We start from the raw sequence: 18,899 nt of genomic DNA, 5'->3' as shown, positions 1-18,899 counted from the left end.
GAAATCTAGGTTGGACGGGGTGGGTTGGGTTCAGGATTTGTATGCTTTTTGCTTTGTATTTCTTGGCAAAAAAATAAAGAAAAAGAACTCAATAAACATTTGTTAGCAAAAAATAGGATAATGCAACGAAACACAAACACACTCTAAAACAAAACAAAAATTCTACACTGTAAAAAATTATATGTTCAATAAGTTATGACAACATATGTTTTTACATTGTTTTAACTCATCAAAATAAGTTAAGAAACGTTAAACTTGTTTTTATTAGTAATACAAGATGTAACTCATTTTTTAAAGTCAGTTTAACATAATTTAAGTTGAAATAACTTAAACATCCAAGTCGATTGTACTGCAAAAGTTACAAATTTGCCTTTTTTTACAGTGTACCTTCATTTTTAAAGTTTAATCAACTTGGATGTTTTAGTCATTTTAACTTAAATCACATTAAACTGATTTAAATTAATTGAATCTTGTATAACTTTAAAAGTAATGTAAAATACATATTGTCATAACTTACTGATCATATTTTTTATAGTGCAGCATTTATTTGATAGAATACACATATACACACACAACAACATCCATAAAAAACTTAATGACTTAAAAAATACTTTAAATGAAAAAGTTCTTAAAGATTTGGAGGGAAATCATGTGTAAAATTAAATTGGAAGATTTAAAGACGTTTTCAAACTACAAAGCCATTTGTAGTCGACACTTGATTTATTAATTCTAACATCATATATCTATTTAAAAATGTATAATAGTAGTTTTTAAAAACGTTGATTGCTTCTATTGCTCTCCTCATTTGGCTTTGGATAAAAGCGTCTGCTAAATGATAACATGTAAAATGATTTTTGAATTGTGAGTTTTGAATGAAAGAGTGATGACACACAGATGTGGGGCCCTCATTGGCCCCTAGCAGTGTGGAGGAGGGATCTAGATCCTGTCATTAAGGGACGGGAGAGAGAGAGAGAGAGAGAGAGAGAGAGAGAGAGAGAGAGAGAGAGAGAGAGAGAGATTGCTGCAGGTAAACGGATATTTGTCAACAGGATAATTTCCCTCATGACACACTAATAACTAATGAGCAGATTCATTGATTTCTGGAGCTTCAACTCAACACAGCTGTGTGTGTGTGTGAGAAGAACACACTCTCCGTTTGACGAGGACCCGTGTGTTTCCACACCAGCAACTTTTTTTTTTCAAACATCTTCTGTTTTATTTTCCACCATCCAGGATGAAGCCCAACAAAAGAGGTGAGGAGCGTTAACAGGCGCGTGTGTTTTGTGTCGAGTGTGTGTTTGAATGGTGCTTTGGCGTCTGATCACGCTGACCATCTGCACGTCTGTGATCGTGGCGTGATTTTCAGTCTGAGCGCGTGAAACGCAGATGTGCTTTTGATTCTCGCCTTCCATAATGCAGCTGGTCCACGCGTTTTGATGGCTTTTATGCATTTGGACTCGTTTCTGAAGGGCCATTCCCATATTTCCAGCTTTATTGACTTCCACGCGTTTGTTACATTGTATCATTGTGGTCTGATGACGTCAGCGCGCGTTTGTTTGTTTGGTGACTCGTTTTTTGTTTCGCGCGTCTGCAGCCCCGTTTGTTTATTCGCGTCTGCAAACAGACTTTTGTTTGGTCGTATTTGTATTTTGTCTCAAATAAAGCGTTTTATTAAAGTGAGAAAGTTGCAGTAAATGGCGTTGGAGATGCAGAGGTTATTCGTCAATTGTTTATTAGTTTGTGACCCTAGTGTTTGTTTGGGTCTGCAAATGTAGGCTACGAATACCTTTCAATATCAATATTCAATACGAAAATCAGGAAAACGGAAATGACGTCGTAGACCGAGTTCAATGATCCACTTGTTTCATTTATTTTAGATGAAGTCCATTAACTAGTAGTTTGGTTGTAATTTCTTTAGTTTACACGTGTAATTCTGAGGTCCAGTTTGTCCACATTTGAATCTACTTAAAGTAGTTTAGCATCTGTATTTTTTTTCTTTCAGTTTATAGTTCTCTCTGATGCAGCTCTATGACTGACTATCCCTCTACCTCCTTCACAAGAAACACATTTTCATTTCGTCAAAAACAGTGAGAACTGCAGACTGCTGCTAACGATACGCAACACAGTGACATGGATACAGTGGCAGACGGAAACATGAATGTCCAACACACACACACACAATCTGCTTTGTTAAAGGACTCAGGAACTCCCACATTTTTAGCTGCTCTTTAGGGCTTCAGGTTTCAGCAGGAGAAAGAAACTCTGAGCTGCTGAAGTGTGTCTGATTCATGTGTCTCCGAGTTCAGCTGCACACACACAAATGAAAGCTTGTGCTTTCCCCATAACCACACTGGCTGATGTTTCTGCCAAAAATACAGTATTTAGGCAAACACTGTGATTGTTACTTCAATAAGACAGTGGAAACTTGGTATAATCGTCGCTGTCAAGAATTCAGAAGGTTCTTTCATTGTTTGAAGGAGATCCGGTAATGATGTTAACAGTAACCATGATTGTAGGGACTTAAAGTGTTGCGCAATTAATTAAAAGGGCTTTTTTTTGAGGATTTAATCTGTCTAATGATGAGAGAACTTGACTAGTTTTGGGTCCCATCAGATTTTAAGGGCCATGTGATCAATGCACATAATAATGTGAGTCTCGAATATGATCCATCAGCCTTTAAGGAATGTTTGTTTGTTCATCTCTCAATCATCATTGTATTGCATTGCATTATACTTTTTTTTTTAAACTTTGAAGCATTTAAATATCATTACTGGAAGATCGGGATTTTTATGCATTTATGTAGCTATACTTTTATTAAGATCTCATTGATTTACATGCATCAGAATGTCATCCTTTTCGGCCATGTAAATATTTGCATCTATATCAAATTGCATATTTTTGTTCCTCTGAATAGTTTAATCTCCATATTCTCACTGTATCTGATTATATGAGCTATGAAAGCCTGAAGTATCAAATATGATACTCAAACTAAGTCATTCATTTTAAGAAAAATTTATTTTATTGGTCAGGGCCATGCTTTACAGGGATATGTTTGATATCAAATATTCAAACGTGATGTTTTAGCATCGTCATATTACATATTGTGTATATGGTTGGTTGTATTATTGGTAATGGCTGAGTTGAGAATTTTCTGCTTTATCTGGTCATAATGATTATCATAATCCGCAGATAATGCTCTCGGGATAATGTTCATTGTACATTTTAAAACACTTGATTGGCCCACCTGTAGAGCACCAGATAAGCTGCATTTCCCTCAGTTTGTGAGGGTGAAGGTGTGAATGGAGGAGCTGTTCAGAGTCAATAGTCTTTTGAAGTGTAAATTGAGTGCAGTCAAACGAATTTATCTGCAGGATGCTTTTAAATGACTGACTGGGATGATTTCAAGGGAAGATAAGAACTGGTTCTTTGTTCCTTTGAAATAAAGTTGTTCGTTTTAATGCAAGTTCAGAAAAAGAAAATTTTAAATTGTAGTTCAAGTGAAACGTATACATTGTGCTCATTTAGCAAACTCCAGAAGATCTTCTGTATATAGGAAATGTGCATACTTTTGCATAATATACCTGGATTTCTGGTATTTAAGGGCATTGTAAACTGTGATCTAAACTAAATCACTTTAATTCCTGCTGTTTCTCTTTGAGACCAATAATGTTCCGTTGTCTTCTTGTCAGCTTTTGACGAGGATCAGAACGGAGACACAGAGTTTTCTGCCATGTCGGACAGTGACCCGTGTGACGATGATGGTTACCCTCTCAACCTGTCCACCAGCGGCAGGAGAAGCGGGTCTTCCGCCAAACGCCGCCGACGTGGAAACCTCCCCAAAGAGTCTGTTCAGGTTCTCAGAGACTGGCTGTACGAGCATCGCTTCAACGCATATCCATCAGAGCAGGAGAAGCTGAGCCTGTCTGGACAGACGCATCTGTCTGTGTCACAGGTGAGCACAAACACTGTTTGCATGCATGAAGCACACAACTGAAGCTCATAAAAGTATCAAGTATTTAAAGTAAAGAACTTGAAATTGGTGTTTTACTTGCCTTCGTTTCATACCAGTATATTTTCCATGCTATTACAATGAAACTGAATTTTTAAGCGCAAGTGGCAAAATTAAAGTATAACATTTTAGAGATAAATATGAAAACTGGCCTTCCTTGTTGTTTTTAAACCCATGTGACCGTTTTCGTGCATTTACAATGCAACTGATGATTTTAAGCTCAAAAGAAAAAGCTCAATTACCATAATATCATACATTTAAACTTATTTAAATTTAGATTTCTTCACAGCTATCATATGGTTTCAGAAGACCTGGAATATAGTGCACACGGCAGTTCAGTTGGTTATGAATGTCAGTCTCTTTCTGTCTAATTGAGCATGTTTTGCCAGAATAAGCTAAAAAGTGGACCAGACTAAGACATTAGTGTAAGCATCAAGTTAAGTATGAGAAATATTCTCTTTCCAATATTGTATTTTTGTGCATCTTATCCACTTTTTGCTTTTACATTTGGCTGTAATCTTCAAAGACTAAGACTTTCTCACACAGTCTGCACTGTTTTTTGTCCTTGAGCGAGAGCTGCGGTGTTGTCAGTGCACAGGAATGCGGGCGGCGAGGCCTGTGCTGCATATTTCCTCTGGTCTCCATTAGAGCCAGCTGTCTGTCTGACACAGCATGCGTTTGACTGCCTCACCCACAGGGGGCGCCATACTAGGATCCTTTTTTTTTGTGTCTTTTTGACCCTATACCAAGAAATATTTAAAGGATATTTCACCCAAAAATGCTGTAATTATTTACCCTCATGTCGTTCTAAACCCTTCGGAACAAATGAAGATCTTTAATTTCATTTTTTATGAAATCTGGGTGCTTTCTGTCCCAACATTGGCCCTGTCCCAAATGGCACCCTAAACCCTCACGGCCTTCCCCTGAGTCCGCGTTTTCGCGACGTAATTCCGCTTTGACTGCCGGGTAGAAGTCCTCTGCGTAGCTCGCAAACTTGTGGGCTCAGCTGAAGTGTGCATCAAGGGTGCATAGCAGCCGCAAAGCCGCAAATGCTCTTGGATTTCAAAGATTTTCATTTGTGTTCCGAAGTGAATGACGTGCGGGTGAGTAATTAATGACAGAATTTTCATTTTGAATCAATAATCAGATTGACACTATAGAGCTGTTATCAATCAAAGGTATTAATTACCAACAAAATTCATCTTTTCACTGCAGAGCTGCTACAGATGATGCATCTGAATTTGTAAATTACAAATGTACAAATTATGTTAAATTATATCTTTTTGTATAAAAGCAATATCATGTTTGAAGTTATTCTCAAATTTGTGAAACGTCTCTCGCTCTTGTGATATTGCTTAATTATGTTAGTTATAATATAAAATCTAGACCTCATACAAGTGCTTTTTTGCAACAATGATTTGAATTTTATGAGCATTTGTATTAATTTTGGTGACATTTGACACAATCCCTCACAATAAATAAATCATTAGAAATAAGTTATGGATTGCATCTGAAGCTGTAAGTTTTACATCCAGTCAAATTTATGATGTTTAAAAAAATGTACTGGCAGTTTAGGCACTGAGGAAAAGACAGGAGGCAGAGCTGAAGATGATGAGGTTCTCTTTGGGAGTGACGAGGATGGATAGGATCAGGAATGAGTTCATCAGAGGGACAGCACATGTGAGATGTCTTGAAGACAAAGTTAGAGAGGCCAGGTTGAGATGGTTTGGACATGTTCAGAGGAGGGAGAGTGAATATATCGGTAAAAGGATGCTGAGGTTAGAGCTACCAGGCGGGAGGTGAAGAGGAAGACAGAGGAGGTTTATGGATGAAAGGAAAGGAGGACATGAAGGTAGTCGGTCTGAGAGAAGAGGATACATAGGATAGGACTAGATGGAGGAAAATGATTCGCTGTTGCGACCCCTGAAGGGAACAGCCGAAAGAAAAAGCAGCAGCAGCAGCGGCAGTTTAGTGATATCCCTGCAGTTGGGGTCTTGAAAAGTCCTCTAAGTTGGCCAAAACAAGGCAGAGTGTATAGATACAAATATGCTGTATGTATGCCGTTAAACATTATAAAATGTAAAGAATTGCATGGCATTTCAAGTTTCTGAAACTCTAATCTTGTTTTTTTAGATCTGTAACTGGTTCATAAACGCCCGTCGGAGGCTCCTACCGGATCTGCTCAGGAAAGACGGCAAAGATCCCACTCAGTTTACAATGTCACGGCGCACCAGCAAAACAGACAGATCCGCCTCCCCGGAATGCCCCGCTTCTTCGACACGCCCCTCTGTCATTTGCCCTGCCCCAACATTGGACTTGAGGCTGTTGGGTAGCACCGCGACTGCAATTTTGGCTGGAGCCGGTTGCTTGTCATCATCCGGCAGTCGAGATGGAGGCGTTCAGGCTCTGATGCAGCTGGACACACGAGGTCTGCTGAGACGAGAAGGTCTAACTGGGTTTCTGAGCGACGATCAACATCTGACGACCATCCCGTTTGCTTCGACCTCTGTCCCGACCCTGGGAGCGGTGAGCCCGAGTGGGGTCCTGTTCAACACGCCGCCTCCTACCCCACCAGAGCTGTGCGGGCAAGACTTCAGCGATCTGAAGCTTCTAGTGGATGCAGCTCTGCAACGAGCAGCTGAGCAAGAAAACTGCAGACAGATCATGCAACAGCAAACAAACAGACATTCTAATGAAAGTGAGCTGGTCCAGAATGGCCAGAATTTGGAGACCATCTCGACTTCCACGACAGAAACGCCTTCAAGGGACAAATCCGTGGCTACACCAGGCTTGTTGGAGAGTGCCGTATTACCAGTGTCAGTTCCTGTCATGAGCCACTCTTTTCCTGGCCTTCCAGTCGATCTAAGCTCTGCCGGTGTCTCCGATGTCCACTGCACGAATGTCACAGAATCTGCTAGTTATACTTCTTCTGGGATGTGGAGCGTCAGACAACCCGGTCCGCCTACGAGCACGTGGGTTTCGCAGTACGTGCACAATACGGTCACGGAAGCGGTCAACTGATCGGTGCGAAAAACTCAAGCAGACCAACTGACTTGGAACTCTTTGATTGCTCATTTTTGTCCGATCCTCTGGAGGAGATGGGGGGGAAAACTGGGCGCTTTCGAGATCATTGTTACGGATATTGCTAGATACCCAGAGAGCCTCTTCACCAACTTTCACCTCAGTGGATTACAGAGTGAAGCTTCTCTCTGAAGGCCAGGATGCATTAAGACATTTTTAAAACCATTTTAAAACCAAAACCTCTTGCCTTTAACTACATGAAGTTTAGGGGCATCCATAAAATCCTTTTTCGAGAATAATCCAGCATTTCAGACTCCGGGGTCTTTGAGACCAGGTGGACGTCCTTTCAGGCAGAAACACCAGCAATCTCCATTCTCAAGAAAACCTGTACATCTCAGGTTTACCAACATTTGAACGTGGCCTTACATAGGTTTGGATAAAGAAGCTCCACGTGTAGTTGCTCTTGCCTGTTTGCATCAATATATCTTCTAGGGCTAGACGTCTATCCATCATGTAGCATGCTTTACTTTTTTTCTTACTTTTTTTGAGATCTGTGAATGCAAAGACCAGCATGCAGCGTTTAATAAGTCTGTTTAGGAACCAAATGTCCTTTACTTAGATTTAATACTTTCCTCTGAAAGCCACTTTTTCCCAGTAGCGTGTGTTTTGTCATATTTCCTGCACTTTATAGTCTTAATTTGACCTCTTAGTCATTATGTCAGAACCATTTATCCAGTCCCAGTCAGAATAGTATCCAAGAGCTCTCTGGTCTGGTGTGACGTGCATCTCTGCTGTGGCCGGTCATTGGGAAATTGATCGTACTGCAGAGATCATTGCTCACTCCTCGTGTCTGTCTGAGATGTGGAGAGGAGGTCATCTCAAAGGCAGAGCTGACATTGATTTTCTTCAGTTCTCATGTAACGTGAGCGTAGGGCTGTAGCTTTATTTTTCCTGAGATGATTATTGTTCTGATGGTATTGTTGGCTCAAGTAGATGATCGCATTAACAGTGTTTTACATTTTCATAAATTCTCCATCACAGTGTAGAGGGGAGGTTTAAAAATGTTAGTGAGTGAATTTAGACTGAAAGTGTTTTAACACTAAAGGAGTTTTGTGCATTTCCGAGATAAACTTGTTTATACCTCTCAGATGAACTGAAGTGTTCCTTTCCTGCTCATAATCTTTGAATGTATCTAGAGAACTAACAAATATGATTTAGAAGCAGAAAATGATTTCCAGTCTCTTCATGAGCAATTCCCTCAGTCTCTCTTTTTGGACACTAGAGTATCTAGATGGATTATGATTTTTTATACTTGTAGTTTCCATGAAACTGAGAACATGTACAGATAGTCAGATTAGTCTTTATAGTAATGATTTTAACCTTTTTAGTCTTTGATGCGGTTCACATTATTTCAGTTTACTTCCTCACGAATGTGCCATAATTCTGATTTAGTTTTTCTCAATGAGGTCAGTGCAAAGGTCAGAGGTCATGTTCTGTAGTAATGTACTCGTTACTTCTCATTGGTTTTCAGTGTGTCTCAGGATTTTTACTGTAGTTTTCACTTGACCTTTCTTTCTTGTGGGTTCGAGTCATTGTTACCTCTCTAACAACACAAAGGGCGTTTTTAATTATTTCTGAGTTAAGGAATCTATAAGATGCATCTGTTTTTAAGCCATGTCTGAGCTGAATATGAGAAACCGACTGTCATATTGTAGCTGTATTACAGATCTAATTAACTGACTCCTCAAACCACTGTGATCATTTGGTTCGTTACTGGAACAGTACTATCTATATTTTTTTGTAAACTCTATTTTTTCACCTGTTCAGAAGGACCAATATTAATATTCCTGGAACTGTATTATTATTATTGCAAAATGGGTCTTCTAGATGAGAATGTGAAACATGTAAATATCATTCAGGTTTTTGTCTGGCATAGACTTGCTTTTAGTGTGTGTGTGTGTGCACGTATACATCAAATGTGTATCTCTCTCCTGTATGACCAAATACATGGATGTTTTTTTTTTAAATCATGTGTGTATGTATAACTGAGGACAGAGAACTGGCATCTGTGCCTTACCTGCTTCCTTAGAAAACCTTTGGACTAGTCTGTGCAATATCTGCCTTAAACATTTGTCACAGAGATTTTATTTGGTGTCCTGTTGTACAAACATTACAGAGAAATAAAAGCCTCATTTTTCATGTTTATAGTCATGTTATGGAGAAATTAAATTAGGATAAAAGCCTAATTGCTCAAATGTTTTTAGTAATTTTTTTTGAGAAATGAAATGTCCAGAAATTATTTTTTGCATGTGCACAAATGATTTGGGGAATTTCGTTGTAGTGTGAGACTCTTTATTTCAGTATAAAATGTCATTTTCATATAACGGATGACTTCTTGTCTGAGAGCTGCCACATGTAATCACACATTTTATAAGATATTAACATGTTTGATGGAAAATGTTGCAATACCTCTGAAAATCTACATATCCCAAAGTCGGACGCAATTATACATTTATTTTCAAGAGAATGCACAGTTTAAAAGGAGGATATGACTGTCATTCTGTAAATCCATCTAACTTCAACATGTTCACAAGGCAAGACACTACATGTGAATATAGCGTTTATATATATATATATATATATCACACTATCCATCTATTGCCATATGTTCTCCAGTTGAGTAGGCCTAATTGTAGTGTAGATTATTGTTTTTTTTTTTTTAATTTATTAAAATGTTTAAATATGCATTATCTCATTAAATAAGTGCTAATTTCCAGAACAGAAATATTCCAATTTTGTTGACAGAGTTAGAGGGGATTTTGTTGTTTTTATTACTTCATAAATCAGAAAATAGTGCAACAGGCAAAAAAAAGATTCACCATGTTTTTAGGAATACAATATTTAAATCAGTGAATCTCTCAGTAAAAATATAATAATATAGTTAGTTATGCGATTCTTTCCAATAGTCTGAAAGAGTGTTATGGAAGGAAAACAAATCATCAAAATCATGGGTGCGTCTCAATCAGCTCCCCGGGCCGTGATCTATATCCTGTACACTAATTTGGGCACTGGTAGTGAAAGTAAGGACCCCCTCCGTTTACATAGTGAGCATTAATTCTCCCTGGTTTTCACTGTGCATTGTGGGACTTTCTAGGGAGTGAATGTTTCAGTGCCCTGGACAGCCCTAAAACGTCCAACTCCCTGATTAGTGCCCTGATTTTTTTGAACCAGGGAGCTGATTGAGACGCACCCAATGGTTTTACCTGTAATGTCTTGCCTTATGTCTCTGATATCAATCAATGAGAAGGTGATACTAAAAATCCTTATAAATGCACCCAGAATTTTTTTTCCACTACATCTAAACAAGTTTATGGCATCCCCAATGTAATAGTTTAATTTCTTGCACAGATCGAGCCACAGCTGCAGCCTACTCAAACGTCACATAAAAACACAAAATACACACTGTAGATGGTTTGCAATGTAATAGGATCGTACTGAATGAATTAACTTATTTTATATATTGCTAAATAATTGTTACATGAAACGCTGTTTTGTTCATGTACGTGTTTGTAGTGTCGTCTACATGTCGTCTTTGTCCTTGGCTCCGTGTTTGAGAATCCGGGTGAACTCGCCGTAGTTAAAGTTTCCCTTTTTGTCAATGGGAGCCTCTCTGAAAAGCTCGTCCACATCTTCATCTGTGAAACGATCTCCCATGGTGGTCAGCAGCTCTCGCAGGTGGTCTTCATGAATAAAACCTGTGCAGACGGGAATCAAACATACATATTAATATTGCATTTTAAAATGATTTTGCTGGTATTTGTGTATTGTTTGCATCTGCATTTTGAGAAATCATTTCCATATCTTATACTTGCTGAATGATACTACAGGATCATGTGACACTGAAGACTGGAGTAATGATGCTGAAAATCTAGCTTTGCATCACTGGAATACATTTTATAAAAAGAAATTGTAATAATATTTCACAGTGTTGATGTATTTTTCAAATAGAAATAAAAGCAGCCTTGGTGAGCAGAGAAAACTTCAGTAACACTTTACAATAAGGTCTCATTTGTTAACAATTCACAAACTAACACTGAGCAATACATTTGTTACAGTATTTATTAATCTTTGATAATGTTAGAGAATAAAAAAGACAGTCATTCATTGTTTGTTTGTTTGTGTTAGTTCACAGTGAAATAATGTTATGAAATACAACTTTTGATTTAAATAAAATTTATTACCATTTTGTATAATTGAGGTATTATTAAATGTTGAAATGAACATTAACTAAGATTAATAAATGCTGTAGAAGTATTGCTCATTCTTTGTTCATAATATGAACTTATGAAACCTTATTTTATAATAATACTTATTTTAAAAACATGAAAGAAAAAAAAATGATTCTAAACTTTTGTCCGGTAGTGTATCGAGCAGCCTACAGATGTAGCCTTATTAGGTCATGCACATAGAAAATGTAATTAAATGGTGTTTTTTTAATTAGTATGTTTCTATAAGTGACCCTCAATTATCGAGTCCCAAAAATGAATAAATAAGTGTGGGAATAAATAAATGTAAAGATGCAAAATAAAATAAAGTTAAAAGAATAAAAAAAAGTTTAACAAATGTAATATGTAAAATTAATTGTATTTGTTTTATTAATTAAATCATATGTCCCCTTTATTTTTATATTATTACATTTAATTATTTTTTTAGGGCGGCGTTAAAAATATATATTTCTCGATTTTAATCGATTCTGATTTTTATGAATTGTTATCAATTCTTAAATCCCAGGAATCGTTCATTCAGTTTATGCTGTTTTCAGTTGATGAATGAACAAAAATTTGTATCACGCCCATCCAATCCAACAATCTTAGTACTTTGTTACTTTTGATATGAAACAAAGTCTCTGCTTTCAAATATTGTCAATTTTAACGATACAACTTACAGAAATCCTTATCATGTCTCATGTAATCATTCAATGAGTGTTTGAAACGGGGAAATACATGAATAAAACAGCTTATAAACAATGTCAAGTAGGCCTAATGTTACAGTTACCTCAAAAAAAAAAAGATTTCAATGTCCAATAACTCTTCAATTAGCTAGAAAAATTAACTCTAGAGAGGAGCATTTTACTAATGAACTATATTTAGTTATTGTGTTTTTACTTAACCTGTTCTTCAGTAGGCTATTTAATATGTTTGAATAAATCCGTCATGTTTTTATGACAGCCACAATTTAAAAGGGGGAAACATAACTGTCATTAAAAAATGCATTATAAAAACGTCCTTATGTTAACCTATACAAATTAGATCATTTTAAGAGATAATAATTTTGAGAATTTTTTGTTTTTTTGCCATGTAATAATACATACATACACCAATTAATTGCTATTGAATAGTATTGAATCAAAATCAGAATATCTGTCAGGAGTTAAGCAAAGAACCGCGAGACTTAATCCATCTTGTTTACTCATTCACTTCTGTTCCCACACATTACACAACACTTCAAAATAGGAATAAATTACAATTCTACTTATATGTATGAACACAACTTAATTGTCAGCTTTTGAATCAAACCGTAAAATTTTGGTCAATGTCCAGCCCTATTTGAGATTTTGCAGGTTTGGGCCTCCATAATGTGTGACCCTCCATGGACTCTTTACATTAAAGGGGTGGTTGCATGCGATTTGACTTTTTTAACTTTAGTTAGTGTGTAATGTTGCTGCTTGAGCATAAACAGTATCTGCAAAGTTACAGCGCTGAATGTTCAATGCAAACGGAGATAATGTCTTTTAAAGTTATGGCAGTTTATTGCCTACAAAAACGGCCAGTTTGGACTACAGCGAGCTTCTTCCTGGTTTGGTGACATCATAACCACTTGCTAGTGACTTCTGCCCGTAATGGTAAGGGGCGTGGCGTTTCCGGACAACCTGTGCTTGGCACTTCAGCCAATAAAAATACAGGAAACTACATTTGGCCATCTAACCAATCTAAGACCATTGCGTTTTACAGAGGGATGGGCTTCATAGAAGCAGGAAGCAAACGAGCCGTTCAAAGGAATAAGAAAAATACGGCGTTTAAAAAAAAAAGGTATTAAGACATGTTTTACTGTGCCCCATAAACACAACCACGCCTAGAAAAAAACACAGAACAGCCCCTCTAAAGTAGTGTTTGTTTTACCAGATCCTTCCTCATCAAAGCAGGCGAAAGCGTTCCTTATCACGTCCTCCGGGTCCGTTCCATTGAGCCGTTCGCCAAACATTGTGAGGAACATGGTGAAGTTGATGGGACCTGGAGCTTCACTCATCATTCCCTCCAGGTAATCATCAGATGGGTTCTTACCTGAGCACAAACACACCATAGAAAATGTCATTAGATGTAGAGAACATGATGTTATGTCCATTCCTCTCCGTCAGACTTACCCAAGGAGGCCAGCATGTCATGCAGATCCTCTTTATCGATGAATCCGTCTCGGTTCTGGTCAATCATGTTGAAGGCCTCTTTGAATTCTTGGATCTGGGACTGGTCAAACATGGCGAACACATTTGAAGTGGCTCTCTGTGGCCTCTTCTTAGTGGTCTTCCCCTTCGCTCGCTTGCTGGACATGTTGATGGTGTTTCAGGTCTAAGGAAAGAGCAGAAGATATTCTTTAATATGTCTGCAAGCAGCAATTACAGGATCCAGAGTCAGTAGCGGCCTTTGCCATGTTTCACCCGTTTCACTTGAACAGAAGGAGCCTCTGCTTGCGCTCGAAAAAGAGCCCCACACCTTGCCACACTCCAGGGTCGGAAATTTATATAATGCCACCAAAATAAAAATTCTTCTAGAAACCAAGATACGGTGCAAAACATTTCTGCATATTGGTTCTTGTATTAATTTCTTGTTTTAATGTTTACAAGCAATAGCTCATGAGCAAAAGTGCTGTTTTCCTGTGCAGAGAGAAGTGGAAGACAACCCTTTATCCTGCCCCTTGGATTGAGCCCTGCCAACAGTATGTTCCCAGACCCAACATCTCGATGTCTTGTCAGGCTAATGTTTACGCATTAGGTCAATAGGTGGAGAGTGATTCTTTTGCAGCTGTTCGACTACAATCGACCACATGAGTGTTTACACCATGAAAGCAATCCAGTTGTAGTCCAATGCGTTTTCTTGGAGTGGTCTGTTTCTTTGAAACGGGCCTCCAAATTGCAAAGGCCGTAGATGTGTAGATGTAAAGAAGACAACTTGGATGATGTTTTTTTAAGGCCAAAACCAGGAAACGAGTTGCATTTTAACACTTCGGATCCATCGTCCTGAAATCAGTGTTTTTTTATTTATTTATTATTATAAATTTGATTATAATGCCTGAACTAAAGTCTGTTGTGAACACAAGCTCAATATATTTTCACATTTCAGAGAACATTCAAAAGTAACATTCACATAATGTTTGCAAAATGTAATGATCCCTTAACGTTTGCATAAATAAAATAAAAACAATGTTTTGAACGTTCACAAAACATTCAGAAATAAAGTTGTCATAACTTAATAGGAATGTTAGCAAAGTGTTCTTAGAGCATATTTATCTCCCAGAAACCCTTACAGCACAACACACACAACACGGCTGAGAGCAGGATTGTAATGAGGATTTATAGACAGACCAAAAGTCACTTTAAGATGTGTCTTTTAATACTGATTTAGTTTGCTGTCTCCTTTTACAATTAACTCTAAAGTGGTTGTGATTTAATTAGTCAACTTTCATCTTGGCATTTTTTTTTTATTTGTAAACAGAGCAGATTCACTAAAGGCCCAAGTCATTCGCATCAAATCAGATGTTACAGATGGTTTCTGTCAAGTCTCATGTAAACACAGCAGCACATTTCATGACCAACCTATTTTTTTTACAGTCTGACCAACACATCATTCACTGTGGATGTGTAATTCATGTTACAGATGACCACAGTCAGCTAACACTCATTTTCATATCTGTGTTTTTATTACTCTTGTATTCATAGTTTCTCAATGTCTGCTCAATAAAGCAACCAAATGCCGTGGGATGATCCATGCATTCTTTCCATATCAGGCCTGGTCCATATGCAAACGACCTGCTCAGTGTCTTTATAACGAATTAATCTTATACTAAACAGCAGCACTAACCCGGCTAACAAAAATATGTTATACGAATGTTTTGCAACATTCCCATTGAGTTATGAAATTATTATTTATGAAAGTTGTTAAAAAGGTTTTACTTATGTTCTGTGAAGTGTGTACTGTAAGGGAACATTCCGTATTATAATTCTGCAAACATTATGGGAACATTACTTTTGAATGTTCTCTGAAACTTCTGAAACACGTTTACCATTTTCACTAAAAATGTTCCACAAACAATGTATAAATAATGTTTTTTGCTAAGGTTTTGATTAACATAAATAAAGACCAGATAACTGAACAAACATTACGTTACCGGAAGAACGTTTGCTCATATCCTTAAAGGGTTACTTCAGCGATTAGCATATGGCTTTGTATCAGTAGAAACCCTGGAGAATATTCAAATTATTGTGCTTTCCCCCCTCATATCTCCCTGAGACAAGAGATTTATGCATTTTATTTCTGGAAAAATTCCTCCTATGATGCAAAATGACGATTTTTGCATCATAGGAGGAATGTTTGCCCAGAGGCTAAAGACTACAGCCAGCAGAGGGAGCTATTTCCGCATGTTTTGAATCTGCGCATGGGGGATGGGAGATTACACTCAGCTGGCAGGGAGAGCTCAGCTTGCAGACAGGATTATTTAAACGGAGCTATGGTGAGCAATGTAAGTCTTTTAACTTCTCAAATTCATTTCTATGAAAGTTAAGCTTGCAAAGGCATGAACTGAAACGCGTGCCAGACTGAACTCGCGTTGTGAATGTATGCCGCGAGTGTAGTCGCGATTACCTCAGCTCTCATCACTCGTGCAGTTAGTGCTCAGGGCTGTGACACTCGCGCGGTGACTCACTCATTATATTGAACAGACACGTTCAGTTTTTAATTGCAGTGTCTTCTCTAACTCAGTTACTGTAATCAAGTTGGTGGTGTTGGGAATGGCCTCACAAGGCAGCGAAGCATTCTGGGAATTGTAGTCTTTCATCCCCATGAGACAAAAATACATTTTCTGTCTTTTCTCAGTCTAGAAGACACCAAATTCAAAAATAATTTCACATTTCTACTGCATTGATGACCCAGTTTAAATACAGATTCATCTTCCCAGCGCTGAAGTACCCCTTTAAGAGAACCTAGATCACAGTATAACAGACAGGAGAGAAAGATTCGTTTTTTTTCTGAGGTAAGAGACTTTTTAGTTCAAGTCACAAAGATAACATTAAAATATTGACACTGACATATACACGTAGCCGGACATTACATCTAATCTGACAGCAGATTTAAATGCGCTTGACAGAAAATTCAGCAGCTTCACTCACGATTGTCTCAGTAAAACAAAACGGTTTTGCTGTTGTTGATGATGTTTCTTTGACATCACACTATTCGACCACTCACTGCTCTATTTTAAACTTTCTGACTGCATTATCCTGGATGTCCTGTGTGTTTTGTGAGTATGAGGTAGGACTAGAATTGCTGTAAACTGATTAACTAACGGCTAATTTCTAGGCAGTGTGTGTGTGTGTGTGTGTGTGTGTGTGTGTGTGTGTGTGACCGCATCATCAGAACACAATGTCCAGTTTGATCACAGGATTAAATGCAGGAATTTAGAAACAGACCTGACTCGATCAACTGCCTGAAGGACATCAAACACTCATCCCTCAGGACATTTTCATGCCCTCATTTGGGTATGTCTTAATATAGGCCTCAATACAATAGACAATATTCGTGGTTTTTAATTAGAATTAGATAAATTGGGTTAAACTTTGGTTTAAATAGGCTATTGTTTTAATTATTGATCAGTTTTTGTTTTTCTGTCCTCAAATTCATTCATTGTCAATTTCCATCTTGTTACTTTTTCGTAGAACCACTTTAACAAAACTGACTTAGGATGACTTGGGAACATCTTTCCTAAAGGATGTTGGGAAATCAGCAGCACAAAATTCATCAGTAAGTATTATGAATGGATTGGATGAATTGAACCTGTTTTAGAGATTACACAAATCAACATAAATTAACTTCAAGTTAATGTCCTAATGTACTATAACGGTCAATCCCTCACTTTAGCTAGAACATCCTGCCACATTCTCCCCTCTTTTGTTGGCAAGCATCTGCAGAATTCAGAGACACACTAACAAGCTGTTTAACAACAGTAACTTTTCGTTGCCCTCTGAATAAAGACACCACTAAAATCTAAAACACCATGATATAGTTGCTGATTTCTGTTAATGAGTTTCTTCTGCAATCATTTCAGGATGTGTCCTCCAGCCAATGGTTACGTCATAGGTCTCACCTCTGACTTTTGACCTCAACGGCACACTAACAAAAAAGTTAAATGCTGTATTCCAGAAAAAGTTATTGCAGCCAAGTCACAGCTACATGCAAAGAAAAACATTATTGTCTGAATAATAAAAGTTTATATGAGTTGTGACCATCACTGAGGAAGACAAAACACCTGGATCTGTAATTGAATTGCACTGAACTGCATTAGAAAGCACAGTATTGTCCTAAATAAAGTCCTACAACGTCCAGGACCATTTGCTCAGCAGTATGAGAGATGATCCTGGATCAGTTTTAGCTCCATAACTCTAACATACGTCACCAGCTCCATCCAGAACTTTCCTCAGTGTCCACAACTTCTGTGGAAAGTCTTTCCTAGCACGCAAAACTAAACCAAAGCACAATAAACTCACCTTTGCTACAGCTGATTGATTGTGCTGTCCACTGGACGGTGTCTTTGTGCTGGAGAGTGAGACAGTTACACTTACGGGACACAAAAGTTTCTTCAGAGCATCAGCTTGAGTAATGCGCCCCTCCCACTTTACTCTCGGCCAATCAGAGGTCTCCGTTCTCCCAAACGGAGCCGGCCCACAGCAGGGATTTAGCCATATAAGGGCAAAGAATGTCCAGCCTGTCTTTTGTGTAAGCCACACGGAGAATGAGATACCCAGAGGAATCAACATGAAATGACAGGAAAAGAGATAAGCTGCCTTATTTAGAGAGAACTGGCTTCACATCATGAGGGAGGGATGCGTTTGTGTACATTCCACAAAACCCCTGGTTTAACACGCCTTGGATGGACAGCGATCTGGCAAAATCTACTACTGAAACTCCATTAATCTTCATAACAGAGATCTGTTCCCTAGATAACACTGTTTAGATTAAACAACTCTCACTTTTATGTGTGACAGTAGTTTGATTATTGTCTCCATGGATTATGAGCCATGAAGCAAATGAGAAAGAGTTTATTATGGAAGTTATAATCTTACTGTTCTTGAAATAGGTCTTTCGTTAAAGCTGGAATTGATTACCATTTGTGTAATTAAAAAAAAAAGTGTTTTAACAGAGTGTCTAAACACTAAAAACTATGATGATAATCGAGCATATAAGCACAGCAATTAATGATTGTTGCGAGGACATATGCTTTATTGTCAGTTTGACTGACAAGAGCAGTAATTACTAGCATGTTTCAATATGTTAGTTCAAATCTCTGAACAATATGACAAAATATATTTTGTTTTAGCAGGAATAGTTCTGATCATAATTCTGTCATCATTTACTCACATTTACCCTCAAGTTGTTATAAACTTACATGAAGTTCTTTCATGTGGTGAACATAAATGAAGATATTTTGAAGAATGCTGGTAACCAAACAGTTGCTGGTCCCATATTGACTTCCATAGTATAGAAAAATAAAATACTATGGAAGTCAATGAGGACCAGAAACTGTTTGGTTACAGACATTCTTCTAAATA

At 37.7% G+C, this 18,899-nt stretch overlaps 2 protein-coding genes and 1 long non-coding RNA gene across 3 annotated transcripts; 2 read left to right on the top strand and 1 right to left on the bottom strand.

Moving 5' to 3' along the window:
- The first annotated feature begins 982 nt into the window (after positions 1 to 982).
- LOC137093871 (homeobox protein TGIF2) lies at positions 983 to 9,229 on the top strand. The gene is made up of 3 exons (XM_067458841.1): positions 983 to 1,253; positions 3,690 to 3,952; positions 6,143 to 9,229. Exons 1-3 carry the CDS (start codon positions 1,235 to 1,237, stop codon positions 7,028 to 7,030), a joined length of 1,170 nt encoding a protein of 389 aa, XP_067314942.1. The 5' UTR covers positions 983 to 1,234; the 3' UTR covers positions 7,031 to 9,229.
- Positions 9,230 to 9,524: 295 nt separating this feature from the next.
- On the bottom strand, positions 9,525 to 17,995 carry myl9b (myosin, light chain 9b, regulatory). Its single transcript, XM_067458842.1, has 4 exons — positions 17,838 to 17,995; positions 13,452 to 13,653; positions 13,210 to 13,371; positions 9,525 to 10,785 (listed from the first exon to the last, which is right to left on the bottom strand). The coding sequence occupies exons 2-4, from the start codon at positions 13,633 to 13,635 to the stop codon at positions 10,610 to 10,612; spliced, it is 522 nt and encodes a 173-aa protein (XP_067314943.1). The 5' UTR covers positions 13,636 to 13,653; positions 17,838 to 17,995; the 3' UTR covers positions 9,525 to 10,609.
- LOC137093424 (uncharacterized) lies at positions 16,507 to 17,095 on the top strand. Its single transcript, XR_010908446.1, has 3 exons — positions 16,507 to 16,594; positions 16,711 to 16,832; positions 17,010 to 17,095. It is a non-coding gene; the product is annotated as an uncharacterized lncRNA (long non-coding RNA).
- Positions 17,996 to 18,899: the final 904 nt, after the last annotated feature.

This window comes from Pseudorasbora parva, chromosome 12 (genome assembly GCF_024679245.1).
Source record: "Pseudorasbora parva isolate DD20220531a chromosome 12, ASM2467924v1, whole genome shotgun sequence".
Lineage (NCBI taxonomy): Eukaryota > Metazoa > Chordata > Actinopteri > Cypriniformes > Gobionidae > Pseudorasbora > Pseudorasbora parva.
This window is presented reverse-complemented; position numbering and strand designations above follow the sequence as displayed.

Coding starts and splice junctions, on each gene's coding strand:
- LOC137093871 (XM_067458841.1), top strand. Junction 3,953..6,142: donor CGCATCTGTCTGTGTCACAG/GTGAGCACAAAC, acceptor TTGTTTTTTTAG/ATCTGTAACTGGTTCATAAA.
- myl9b (XM_067458842.1), bottom strand. CDS start 13,635: ATGTCCAGCAAGCGAGCGAAGGGGAAGACCACTAAGAAGAGGCCACAG. Junction 13,372..13,451: donor TGACATGCTGGCCTCCTTGG/GTAAGTCTGACG, acceptor GTTTGTGCTCAG/GTAAGAACCCATCTGATGAT. Junction 10,786..13,209: donor CTTTGATGAGGAAGGATCTG/GTAAAACAAACA, acceptor CCGTCTGCACAG/GTTTTATTCATGAAGACCAC.